This window comes from Pseudophryne corroboree, chromosome 2 (assembly GCF_028390025.1).
Source record: "Pseudophryne corroboree isolate aPseCor3 chromosome 2, aPseCor3.hap2, whole genome shotgun sequence".
In the NCBI taxonomy this organism is placed as follows: domain Eukaryota; kingdom Metazoa; phylum Chordata; class Amphibia; order Anura; family Myobatrachidae; genus Pseudophryne; species Pseudophryne corroboree.
The window spans coordinates 167,022,331-167,034,890 of NC_086445.1; the positions used below are offsets into that span (position 1 = coordinate 167,022,331).

The following is a 12,560-nucleotide window of genomic DNA, read 5'->3' on the forward strand; positions in this document are numbered from 1 at the left end:
GCACTGTCCATACTTTGTCCTGTGGGAATGGGAGCACCAAGCATTATAGTATGTACTGTACGTAATTTTGCCCTTCTAACTTAAAAAAGTGCCCTTCCGAATGAAAAATGTGCCCTCCCTGTGATCAGCACCCTGCCCTAAAAATCCTAGAGTGAACACTAACATGATCTGCCTTTTGTTGGTGTAACTCCGCCTACATTATATTTTGAAGCAGTAATCCCGCCTACTTTTGTATTGGTCCCGCCTACAGTTGATTTGATGCCGCCCACAAGGCCACTTCTAGAATTTTTTCCAGGGCCACTTTTATCTCCCAATCCGTCCCTGTCCTCATCCCATAGTGAAGCACAGGTATTCAGCGGTCTGCAATGTTATTTATACTGTGTGTTTAATATTTCAATTTATTATTACAATCCGGCTAGTAATAATAATAATAATAATAATTAATAATATTATATTGGATTCTCAGTGACACGTTCCCCCATGCGATGATGTAAGTAGCAGGCCAAACTGCGCTGCGGATGTGCTCCTCCAAGCCGCCAGGTGTCACTGTGGTTTCTACAGTCCTGGGCGCCGTTCTGTACACACAGCAGCGCCAGTAGTGTCAGGCAGCAGCCGCCAGTTACACGCAGTGTGTAGTGCTGGCCAGTATCTCACTGCTGCTATCGTTATGTCGTGCCTGCTGTGCTGCTTCAGGTGGTGCGGGGACGGCGGCTCCGGACACATCCCGCTGAAGGAGATGCCGGCAGTCCAGCTGGATACGCAGCACATGGGTGAGTCATGGGGACTGTGTTATTACATGTAATGGGCGTCCAGCCCTATAAATATCCCTACACCCCCTTCTCTGCATACACTCCCTGTGCCACTTCCTGTATCACCCTGCTCCTGACCAGTGTAGCCATAGTTATATGCTCCTGCTGCCCTACTGTCGTTGGGCTCTCCTGAGCCCCAGTGCCCGTGTATTGTGTGGTTCCAGCCTCCAGTAACTGTCACACCACCCCTGCTCTGTAAATGATGCATGAGTCACATTACAGACTGCAGCCCTGTCTTCTTCTCTGTGTCCTGGATCCCCCATCTGCTTCCGTGCCCTGGCTCTTTCACAGGGGGTTTTAAAGGTGTGGCATGTATATAAATACTGTATGTACAATAGGCCAGGAGCCGAAAGATGTCTCCTCTGGGGTTAGGGTAAGTGGGGACACTAGAGACCTCTGGACCCTGTAAATGCTGGATCTGGTCTACTAGTATATAATAGGGGTAACAGTAAATGTAAACATTAGTATGTAGTAGCAGAAGACACCCTTGCTCTGAGGAGCTTACAGTCTAATTCACAGGTTCTCAAACTCGGCCCTCAGGACCCCACCCACACAGTTCATGTTTTGCAGGTCACCTGTAGATTTGTAAAATGTGACAGTTGGTGATAAACAGTGCAGCTGCTGGGTGACATGGAAAACGTGAACCGTGTGGGGTCCTGAGGACCGAGTTTGAGAACCACTGGGGGGGTAGATATACACAGACAGGGAATAATGGTAAAAGATTAAGGCCTGTACCTAAAGTTTCTCAAATTGTGCAGAAAAGCCTGAAAGTAGGCAAATCTACTGCGTTTGGCAAATAATGCATTGGCGACTGTGGTCTGGCTCCATTTATCAGGCATCAAAAAAGCTTATCTTATGGTGTGTACACACGGTGAGATTTTTTTCTTATGATTTTGACTATATAGTCAAAATCGTAAGAAAAGTTAGTGCAGATCGCAAGGTGAAAGTCACCTTGCGATCCCAATTCGATGCCGATGCGCGGTGGGCATCACAAGAATAGATAGACTGTGCAGGCAAGTCAATTTTGACTATCTATAGAAAAGAGAGTCAAGATTGACACTTAGCCAAAATCGCACATAGTCAGTATCGCAAGCACATAATAAGTGTGCTCGCGATACTGACTATGTGCTGACCTAGCCCCTGTCGCATAGTGAGAATCGGGCATAGCCCAAATCTCACCGTGTGTATGGGCCACTTGTTTGTGAGCTGGCTGTGGCCATTGCTGGCCTGTGGTCTACATAGTATTGCTGGAGAGGGGTCTTCAGATCCCTTTCTGGTTGTTAGCATCTAGAAAGGGAATTCTTTCGCTGAAAGGGTTCACAATGGGGTAAGTGCTTGACCTTGACAGACTGTCTCATCTTAAGTGCTGTCCAAGCATTATTAAATAGCTCCAGTAAATCATTGTTCAAAAATTCAATATGAATTGTTGTCGATCATGGAAACCCCCCAATTAATAATAAACATGCCCTTTTAGACACTTTACATGGTGCTGCAGTGGCTTTGGAAAAATAAAATAAAAATTGTACCCTATTAGTGTCTGCTGCTTATCTGTGATACTGTAAGTCCTGGGAAAGTCCCAAAATCTGTATATATGTGGCAGTTATGGTAATTGCTTTTTATTTTTTGTTTGTTTTATAATAAACAGGTGTATTTTATTTTAGTATACTTTCAGAGACTGAATATGGTAGCCAAAGCTGGGAACACACTATACGATCTATTGGGGTGTGGTATGGTATGCCGACGGTCGGCTCCCGGCGACCAGCATACCGGCGCCGAGAGCCCGACAGTGTGGCGAGTGCAAATGAGCCCCTTGCGGGCTCGCTGCGCTCGCCACGCTATTTTATTCTCCCTCCAGGGGGGCCGTGGACCCCCACGATGGAGAATAAGTGTCGGTATGCCGGCTGTCGGGATTCCGGGGCCGGTATACTGTGCGCCGGGATACCGACAGCCGACATACTGAAGACCACCCATCTATTGGACGATGTTGCAATCTGTGATGGATCGCAGCGACCATTGTATAATGTGTACCTTCAAATCCACCCAATTCATTGTTTGATGAATTGGGTGGTCATATCGTCCCATTGGATATGCTGTATGTCCAGTGGGACGATTTCACAGCCGACGCTGTGGTGTTACATGCAGCATGTTTTGATACGTCATACATGGGATCGTGCAGTGTGTCCGGCAGTATCATATATGGTTACATTGCTTTGCTGGGTCACACTGTTGTCAGGTATGTAACAAGTTTAACTGTTTTACATGCTCAGGTTTATATTATATATTTACCACTTAGTAGCTAATGTACCAGTGATTTGTATTGCATTATCAACAATCAGCTTTGCGACTTACCTTAATTATCTCCATATACTGTATTATTAATTGTCCGCTCGCCCCAGTGATGAATAATGAATCTGTAGGTGTTAACTGCACCTTTTATTTCAGCTCTCTGCTCGCAAAGAGAAACCAGATAATATTACATTTTGCAATCACCTTTGCTGACATTTTAGCCTTTGTTTTGTTATTGTTCAGGTTTGTTTTTTTCAGGCTATCACTTATACATGAAATGTGTGTGTATACTGGCACCCTGCGCCACGCAGGGGTCCCTCTAGGTGGCGCGGCCATAAGGCTCTTAAGTATTTTCTAAATTCTCAGGTTCTGGGCCGGATGTAATGAAGTCCGAGTTGGCTGGAGGTGTGGGTTCCCGGCCAAAGTCGGGCGTTTTTTTTGTTTTTTTTTAAAGCCACAGTCATTTTCAAGGCATTGCTTTGCTTTGTACGTGATTGCTGCTTTTAAAAAAGAAATGTCAAGAGTTCGGCCAGGGAACCCGCACATCCGGCCAACTCGGACTTCATTACATCTGGCCCTGTTTGAAAACAAAAGGAACAGATGTAATATACTAATTTTGTAGGACTTGTCTTAATGCTATGAACTACACCAGGTCTGCACTATAAAGATAAAACATTTGCAATACACTCTATCGCATTGAAACACTTTGCAGCTGTACTTACCACTGTAACAGCTGTTCTAGACTATCCTGATAATGAGGCATCCATGCCCATGTGTTTTAAGCATAAGGAGTCTCAGTCCAGTATAAACTCAGGGAAACGCTTGATCTATTGGAAGTACTTCTACTTTGAGTTCAGATTTGTAGCAGTGAGAGAGAAGGAATTCATCTGGTTCCCCTAATATAAGTGCTGCTACTGATCCAGTGTTGTCCTGGTGTGCAGTTTCTTCACTTTACGTATATACAGTTGCTCCATTTGACTATACTGGGACTTCTTTCTGGTTTAATGACCAGCTCTGCGGTGTCACACAGGGCAGTACGCTGTTTACTCTATACTGCGATTTTGTCCATACAGGTTCGGAGGTGATCACATGCAATGTCTGTCGGTCACTTTCTCATGGTCTCCTCTGAGTCTTGTATATCACTGGTGATTAATGTTTCTCTATGCTGCTCTATTTCCTCTGTGGTTTTTCTAGTTGGTTTTGGCATATGCTTTTTCTGGCCTCTTCTTTCACTGACCAGGGGTCCATCTTATACATGAACAGCAGTGTAATGTACAGTTTATGCTTATAATCCGCACTGCTGGTAGGGGAGACCTGGGAAGGTATAACAACTTATATATTTGGGCTAGTGTAAACTATTAAAATTCTACTGAACTTGAAGCCTTTTAATACTCTGTTCTATTCAGTACCTTCTATTTCTCTTACGTCCTAGAGGATGCTGGGGACTCCAAAAGGACCATGGGGTATAGACGGGATCCGCAGGAGCTTGGGCAAGCTTGGGCACACTAAAAAGACTTAATCTGGGTGTGAACGGGCTCCTCCCTCTATGCCCCTCCTCCAGACCCCAGTTAGACTTTGTGCCCAGGAGTGACTGGATGCACACTAGGGGAGCTCTACTGAGTTTCTCTAGAAAAAGACTTTTGTTAGGTTTTTTATTTTCAGGGAGACCTGCTGGCTACAGGCTCCCTGCAGCGTGGGAGTGAGGGGAGAGAAGCAGACCTACTTCTTCTTAGTTTAAGGGCTCTGCTTCTCGGCTACTGGGCACCATTAGCTCCAGAGGGTTCGATCACTTGGTGCGCCTATCTGCTTGCTCCCGGAGCCACGCCGTCGCCCCCTCACAGAAGCCAGAAGTCAGAAGTCGGGTGAGTATGAGAAGAACAGAAGACTTCAGGACGGCAGAAGACTTCAGTAAAGGTACAGCACAGCGGCAACGCTGTGCTCCCACACACATCACCAACGGTATTTCACTGGGTGCAGGGCGCTGGGGGGGGCGCCCTGGGCGGCATGTTACTGGAGTTGAGGGCGGCATAAAGAGATTGTAGGTGCCTCGGCACCCTTTACAGACCCCCGCCGGCATTTTCTTTCAATTTTGAAATTGGCGGGCCGAAGCCCGCCGGGTAGGGGGCGGAGCTTTGTCCCGCAGCTCATGGGCGCCATTTTCTCCCTACACGCGGCTGAGGGATAGACGCTGCCGGGACCTCCACGCTTCTCTACTAAGTAACGGGGGGCATTTCCAAAGGGGGGCCGCAGTGTGGTGCTTGATTTTAACAAAGGCAGCGCTGGGTACATATATCGTTTGTGTCGATATATGGGCGCTGGGGTGTGAGCTGGCATACTCCCTCTGTGTCCTCTCTCTGGGCTTCATTGTGGGCCTGTCACCTAGCTGGGACGTTCTGTGTGTTGGGGTATGTCGGTACTACGTGTCGGCATGTCTGAGGCTGAATGTTATTCACCAGAGGAGGTTATTGGGGGTGTGGATGCGGGGCTAGAATTGGGACTGTCGACGCAGCCGACACCTGATTTGCTAGCACTGCTCAATACGATAAATTCCAATGTAGCTTCCTTATCAAAGAGGTTAGATAAGTCTGAGTCACAGACGCAGGTGTGGAAAAAGGAAGAGTCTTTGTCTCAGGTACAGACCTCATCCGGGTCCCATAAGAGGCCATTTACTCAAGTGGTAGATACTGATACCGACACGGACTCTGATTCCGAGGTCGATTTCACTGAGGCAGTTTTACATCCACGGTTAGTTAAGAGTATTCAGTACATGATTGTGGCTATAAAGGATGTTTTACACATTTCTGATGAACCTGCGGTACAGGAAACAAGGATTTGCTTGTTCAAGGAGAAAAAACCTGAGGTGAAGTTTCCCCCCTCTCATGAAATGAATACTCTTTGTGAAAAGGCTTGGGAGTCGCCGGATAAGAAATGGCAGATTCCCAAGAGGATTTACATGGCGTATCCTTTCCCCTCTGATGACAGGGAAAAACGGGAGACATCTCCAAATACTTGATAAACCTCTATCCCGTTTGTCTAAGAAGGTGGCACTTCCGTCTCCTGACACGGCAGCTCTCAAAGATCCGGCGGATCGCAAGTTGGAGACGTGTCTGAAGTCCATTTTCGCTAATTCGGGGGCTTTGCTCAGACCCGCTGTGGCGTCGGTATGGGTGAGTAGTGCTATTGCTAAATGGGCTGAGAATTTAGCTAGTGATATGGATACCCTTGATAAAGATAATGTTCTTTTAACTCTCGGTTATATTAAGGACGCTGCAGATTACCTAAAGGACGCAGCGGGGGATGTCTGTCTCTTGGGTTCAAGAACCAATGCCATGTCGATATCTGCCAGGAGGGCCCTGTGGATCCATCAATGGAACGCTGATGCCGACTCCAAGAGGTCCATGGAAGCACTATGTTTGGGGACGGCTTGGCGGACCTGGTCTCGACCGCGACTGCGGGTAAGTCCTCTTTTCTTCCTTATGTGCCCACACAACAGAAAAAGGCACCACATCAGCAAATGCAGTCCTTTCGTCACAATAAATACAGGCGTGGAAAAGGTTTGTCCTTCCTCGCTTCAAAGGGAAGGGGAAGGAAACCTCCTGCAGGCTCAGGCGCACAGGACCAAAAGTCCTCCCCTGCTGCTACCAAGTCCACCGCATGACGCTGGGGCTTCCCTGGGGGAGTCCGGACCGGTGGGGGGCCGTCTTCGGATATTCAGTCAGGTCTGGATTCAATCAGACCTGGATCCTTGGGTGTTAGAGATCGTGTCTCAAGGATACAAACTGGAGTTTCAGGAGATGCCCCCTCACCGGTTCTTAATTTTGGCATTACCAGTAGTTCTTCCGGACAAAGAGGTGGTGCTAGCAGCAATTCAAAAATTGTGTCTACAGAGGGTCATTATTCCCGTTCCCTCGTCCCAGCGGGGGGAGGGGTTCTACTCGAGCCTCTTTGTGGTGCCGAAACCGGACGGATCGGTCAGACAAATTCTAAATCTAAAATCCCTCAATCCATACTTGAAAGTATTCAAGATGGAATCTCTTCGAGCGGTGATTGCCAGCTTGGAGGGGGGGGATTTTATGGCGTCAGTCGACATAAAGGATGCCTACTTACATGTGCCGATATATCCTCCTCATCAGGCTTTTCTCAGGTTTGCGATACAGGATTCTCATTACCAATTTCAGACGTTGCCGTTTGGGCTTTCCACGGCTCCGAGGATTTTCACCAAAGTCATGGCGGAAACGATGGTTCTTCTTCGCAAACAAGGGGTTTCAATTATCCCGTACTTGGACGATCTCCTGATAAAGGCGAGGTCCAAGGAACGGTTGCTGAGAAGTGTAGAGTTGTCACTGTCGGTTCTGCGACAGCACGGTTGGGTGCTCAATTTGCCAAAATCCCAGTTGATTCCGACCACTCGGCTTCCTTTTCTGGGCATGATTCTGGACACGGATTTACAGAAGGTATTTCTTCCAGAAGAAAAGGCTCTGGAACTGCAGACGATGGTCAGGGAGCTTCTGAGACCGACGAGTGTGTCGATCCATCATTGTACTCTGGTTCTGGGGAAGATGGTTGCGGCATACGAAGCCATACCATTTGGCAGGTTTCACGCCCGGGTGTTTCAGTGGGACTTGCTGAGCAAATGGTTTGGGTCTCGCCTGCACATTCACCGGAAGATAAGTTTATCTCCCAGAGCCAAAATTTCTCTCCTGTGGTGGCTACAAGGTCATCACCTCCTAGGGGGACGCCGATTCGGTATCCAGGATTGGGTACTTCTGACAACAGATGCAAGTCTCCGAGGCTGGGGCGCAGTCACCCAAGGAAGAAACTTCCAGGGAAAATGGTCGCTCCAGGAAGCCTGTCTCCACATAAATATTCTCGAGTTAAGAGCCATTTACAACGGCCTGCTACAAGCAAGAAGCCTTCTTCAGGGTCGTCCTGTCCTGGTTCAGTCAGACAACATCACAGTGGTGGCACATATAAACCGTCAAGGCGGAACAAGGAGCAGAGCGGCAATGGCGGAGACCACAAAAATCCTTCGCTGGGCGGAACAACACGTGAGCGCACTGTCAGCGGTCTTCCTACTGGGGGTGGACAACTGGGAAACAGATTTCCTCAGCAGACACTATCTCCATCCGGGAGAGTGGGCTCTTCACCAAGAGGTATTTGCAAAGGTGACAGAACGCTTGGGAATTCCGTTGATCGACATGATGGCGTCTCGTCTCAACAAGAAGCTCCCGAGGTATTGTTCCAGGTCAATGGACCCCTAAGCCAGTGCAGTGGACGCCCTGGTGTCTCCGTGGTGTTCCAGTCGGTGTATGTGTTTCCTCCACTTCCTCTCATTCCAAAGGTACTGGGGATCATTCGCCGTGCAAGGGTTCAGGCGATTATCGTCGTCCCAGACTGGCCAAGAAGGGCCTGGTACCCGGATCTTCAGGACTTACTGGTGGAAGATCCTTGGCCGCTTCCTCTAAGAGAGGATCTGTTGTTGCAGGGTCCATGCGTGTTTCCAGACTTACCGCGGCTGCGTTTGACGGCATGGAGGTTGAGCACCAGATCTTAGCTCGTAAGGGTATTCCCAGGGAGGTCATTCCAACTCTCATTAAGGCTAGGAAGGAGGTTACGGCGAAACATTATCACCGTATTTGGAGGAAGTATGTTTCCTGGTGTGAGTCTAAAATGGCTCCTGCGGAAGATTTTCACTTGGGTCGCTTTCTCCACTTTTTACAGGTGGGCGTAGATGCAGGCCTGAAATTGGGTTCCATCAAAGTGCAGATTTCGGCTTTGTCTATTTTCTTTCAAAAATAATTAGCTGCCCTCACAGAGGTTCAGACCTTTGTGAAAGGAGTAATGCATATCAATCCTCCGTTTGTACCTCCTGTAGCTCCATGGGACCTTGATGTGGTCTTACGGTTTCTCATGTCTTCCTGGTTTGAACCTTTGCGTAAGGTTGAGTTGAAGTTTCTCACTTGGAAGGTGGTTATGCTTTTGGCACTGGCATCTGCCAGGCGGGTGAGAGTTGGCGGCTTTATCTCATAAGAGCCCGTACTTAATTTTTCATTCGGATAGGGCGGAATTGAGGACTCGTCAACAATTTCTACCGAAGGTGGTTTCTTCATTTCACATTAACCAACCTATTGTGGTTCCGGTGGCTACGGAAGCGGTGGCGATTCCAAAATCTCTGGATGTTGTAAGAGCGTTGAAGATCTACGTTTCTAGGACAGCTGTTGCTAGGAAGACTGAGGCGTTGTTTGTCTTGTGTGCTGCCAACAAGATTGGTCATCCCGCTTCAAAACAGACTATTGCATGGTGGATTTGTAGTACGATCCAGCAGGCTCACTCTTCGGTTGGACTACCGGTGCCGAAGTCAGTAAAAGCCCATTCTACCAGGAAGGTGGGCTCATCTTGGGCGGCTGCCCGAGGCGTTTCGGCGTTACAACTTTGCCGAGCGGCTACTTGGTCGGGGTCTAACACATTTGCTAAGTTCTATAAGTTTGATACCCTGGCCGATGAGGACCTGGCGTTTGCTCAGTCGGTGCTGCAGAGTCGTCCGCACTCTCCCACCCGTTCTGGAGCTTTGGTATAATCCCCATGGTCCTTTTGGAGTCCCCAGCATCCTCTAGGACGTAAGAGAAAATAGGATTTTGGTACTTACCGATAAATCCTTTTCTCCTAGTCCGTAGAGGATGCTGGGCGCCAGTCCCGGTGCGGACTATTACTTGCAGTGTTTTTTTTTCTGGTTAAATTGGTTTTCTCTGACGTCCTAGTGGATGCTGGGGACTCCCTAAGGACCATGGGGAATAGACGGGCTCCGCAGGAGACTGGGCACTCTAAAGAAAGATTCAGGACTATCTGGTGTGCACTGGCTCCTCCCCCTATGACCCTCCTCCAAGCCTCAGTTAGATTTATGTGCCCGGCCGAGCTGGATACACACTAGGGGCTCTCCTGAGCTCCTAGAAAGAAAGTATAGTTTTAGGTTTTTTATTTTACAGTGAGACCTGCTGGCAACAGGCTCACTGCAGCGAGGGACTAAGGGGAGAAGAAGCGAACCTACCTAACTGGTGGTAGCTTGGGCTTCTTAGGCTACTGGACACCATTAGCTCCAGAGGGATCGAACACAGGACCCGACCTCGTCGTCCGTTCCCGGAGCCGCGCCGCCGTCTCCCTTACAGAGCAAGAAGGTCCGGAAAATCGGCGGCTGAAGACTTCTGTCTTCCTCCAAGGTAGCGCACAGCACTGCAGCTGTGCGCCATTGCTCCTCATGCACACCACACACTTCGGTCACTGATGGGTGCAGGGCACTGGGGGGGGCGCCCTGAGCAGCAATAATATGCACCTTGGCTGGCAAACTAACACCATATAGGTGTAAATTAACCCCTGCCAGACGTTTTAAAATAGCGGGAGAAAGCCCGCCGAAAAAGGGGCGGAGCCTTCTCCCTCAGCACACTGGCGCCATTTTCCCTCACAGCTTCGCTGGAAGGATCGCTCCCTGGCTCTCCCCTGCAGTCCTGCACTACAGAAAGGGTAAAAAAGAGAGGGGGGGCACAATTTAGGCGCAGTATACAATATATATGCAGCTATAAGGGAAAACACTTTTATAAGGTGATATCCCTGTGATATATAGCGCTCTGGTGTGTGCTGGCATACTCTCCCTCTGTCTCCCCAAAGGGCTTTGTGGGGTCCTGTCCTCTGTCAGAGCATTCCCTGTGTGTGTGCTGTGTGTCGGTACTGCTGTGTCGACATGTATGATGAGGATAATGATGTGGAGGCGGAGCAAATGCCTGTGAATGTGATGTCACCCCCTGCGGGGTCGACACCTGTGTGGATGGACTTATGGAAGGAATTACGTGACAGTGTCAGCTCCTTACATAAAAGGTTTGACGACATAGGACAGCCGGCTTCTCAGCTTGTGCCTGTCCAAGCGTCTCAAATGTCATCAGGGGCTGTAAAACGCCCGCTACCTCAGATGACAGATACAGATGTCGACATGGATACCGACTCCAGTGTCGACGACAATGAGACTAGTGTACCCTCCAATAGGTCCACCCGTTACATGATTGAGGCAATGAAAAATGTATTACACATTTCTGATAATACCCCAGGTACCACAAGAAAGGGTATTATGTTTGGTGAGGAAAAACTACCAGTAGTTTTTCCTGCATCTGAGGAATTAAATGAGGTGTGTGAGGAAGCGTGGTCTTCCCCAGATAAGAAATTAATAGTTTCTAAACGGTTATTGGCAGCGTACCCTTTCCCGCCAGAGGATAGGTCACGTTGGGAAACACCCCCTAGGGTAGATAGAGCGCTGACACGCTTATCAAAAAAGGTGGCACTACCGTCTCCGGATACGGCCGCCCTAAAGGAACCTGCTGATAGAAAGCAGGAACATACCCTTAAAGCTATATACACACACACCGGCATTATATTGAGACCCGCTATTGCATCGGCTTGGATGTGCAGTGCTGCAGCTGCATGGTCAGATTCCCTGTCGGATAACATTGATACCATGGATAGGGACAATATTTTGCTGACGATAGAGCATATAAAAGACGCCGTCTTATACATGCGTGATGCACAGAGGGATATTTGCCGGCTAGCATCAAAAATAAGCGCTATGTCCATTGCCGCCAGAAGGGCGTTATGGACTCGGCAATGGTCAGGCGATGCCGACTCGAAGCGGCACATGGAAGTTTTGCCCTATAAAGGGGTGGAACTTTTTGGGGATGGTCTGTCAGACCTCGTTTCCACAGCTACTGCTGGGAAATCGACCTTTTTGCCACAGGCTACCCCACAGCAAAAGAAAGCACCGTATTATCAGGTACATTCCTTTCGGCCCCAGAAGAATAAGAGGGCTAGAGGCTCATCCTTTCTGCCGAGGGGCAGAGGTAGGGGGAAAAAGATGCAGCACACAGCTAGTTCCCAAGAGCAGAAGTCCTCCCCTGCGTCCGGTAAGTCCACAGCATGACGCTGGGGCTGCTCAGGCGGACCCGGGTACGGTGGGGGCCCGTCTCAGGAATTTCAGCACACAGTGGGCTCTCTCACCGGTGGATCCCTGGGTCCTTCAAGTAGTGTCTCAGGGGTACAGGCTGGAATTCGAGACGTCTCCCCCCTGCCGTTTCCTAAAATCTGCCTTACCGGCAACTCCCTCTGCCAGGGAGGCAGTGTTGGTGGCTATTCAAAAACTATATTCACAGCAAGTGATTGTCAAGGTACCCCTCCTTCAACAGGGAAAGGGTTACTATTCCACAATGTTTGTGGTACCGAAACCGGACGGTTCGGTGAGACCCATCTTAAATTTAAAAGCCTTGAACACTTATATCAAAAGGTTCAAGATGGAATCGCTCAGGGCGGTTATTGCGAGCCTGGACGAGGGGGATTACATGGTCTCCCTGGACATCAAGGATGCGTACCTGCATGCCCCTATTTACCCTCCGCACCAGGAGTACCTCAGATTTGTGGTACAGGACTGTCACT

At 48.9% G+C, this 12,560-nt stretch overlaps 1 protein-coding gene across 2 annotated transcripts in view; it reads left to right on the top strand.

Annotated features, from left to right (window-relative positions):
* Positions 1–530: 530 nt before the first annotated feature.
* The window catches only part of SPRYD7 (SPRY domain containing 7), a 49,532-nt gene continuing 37,502 nt past the window's right edge, over positions 531–12,560 (top strand). Inside the window, exon 1 of one of the 2 annotated variants that reach the window (XM_063951969.1) lies at positions 531–770. In XM_063951969.1, coding sequence (XP_063808039.1) covers positions 668–770 — 103 coding nt within the window. In that variant the 5' untranslated portion in view covers positions 531–667. Of the gene's footprint in view, positions 771–1,000; positions 1,113–12,560 lie in introns of those variants that run through there. The other variant, XM_063951970.1, reaches the window with a different exon arrangement.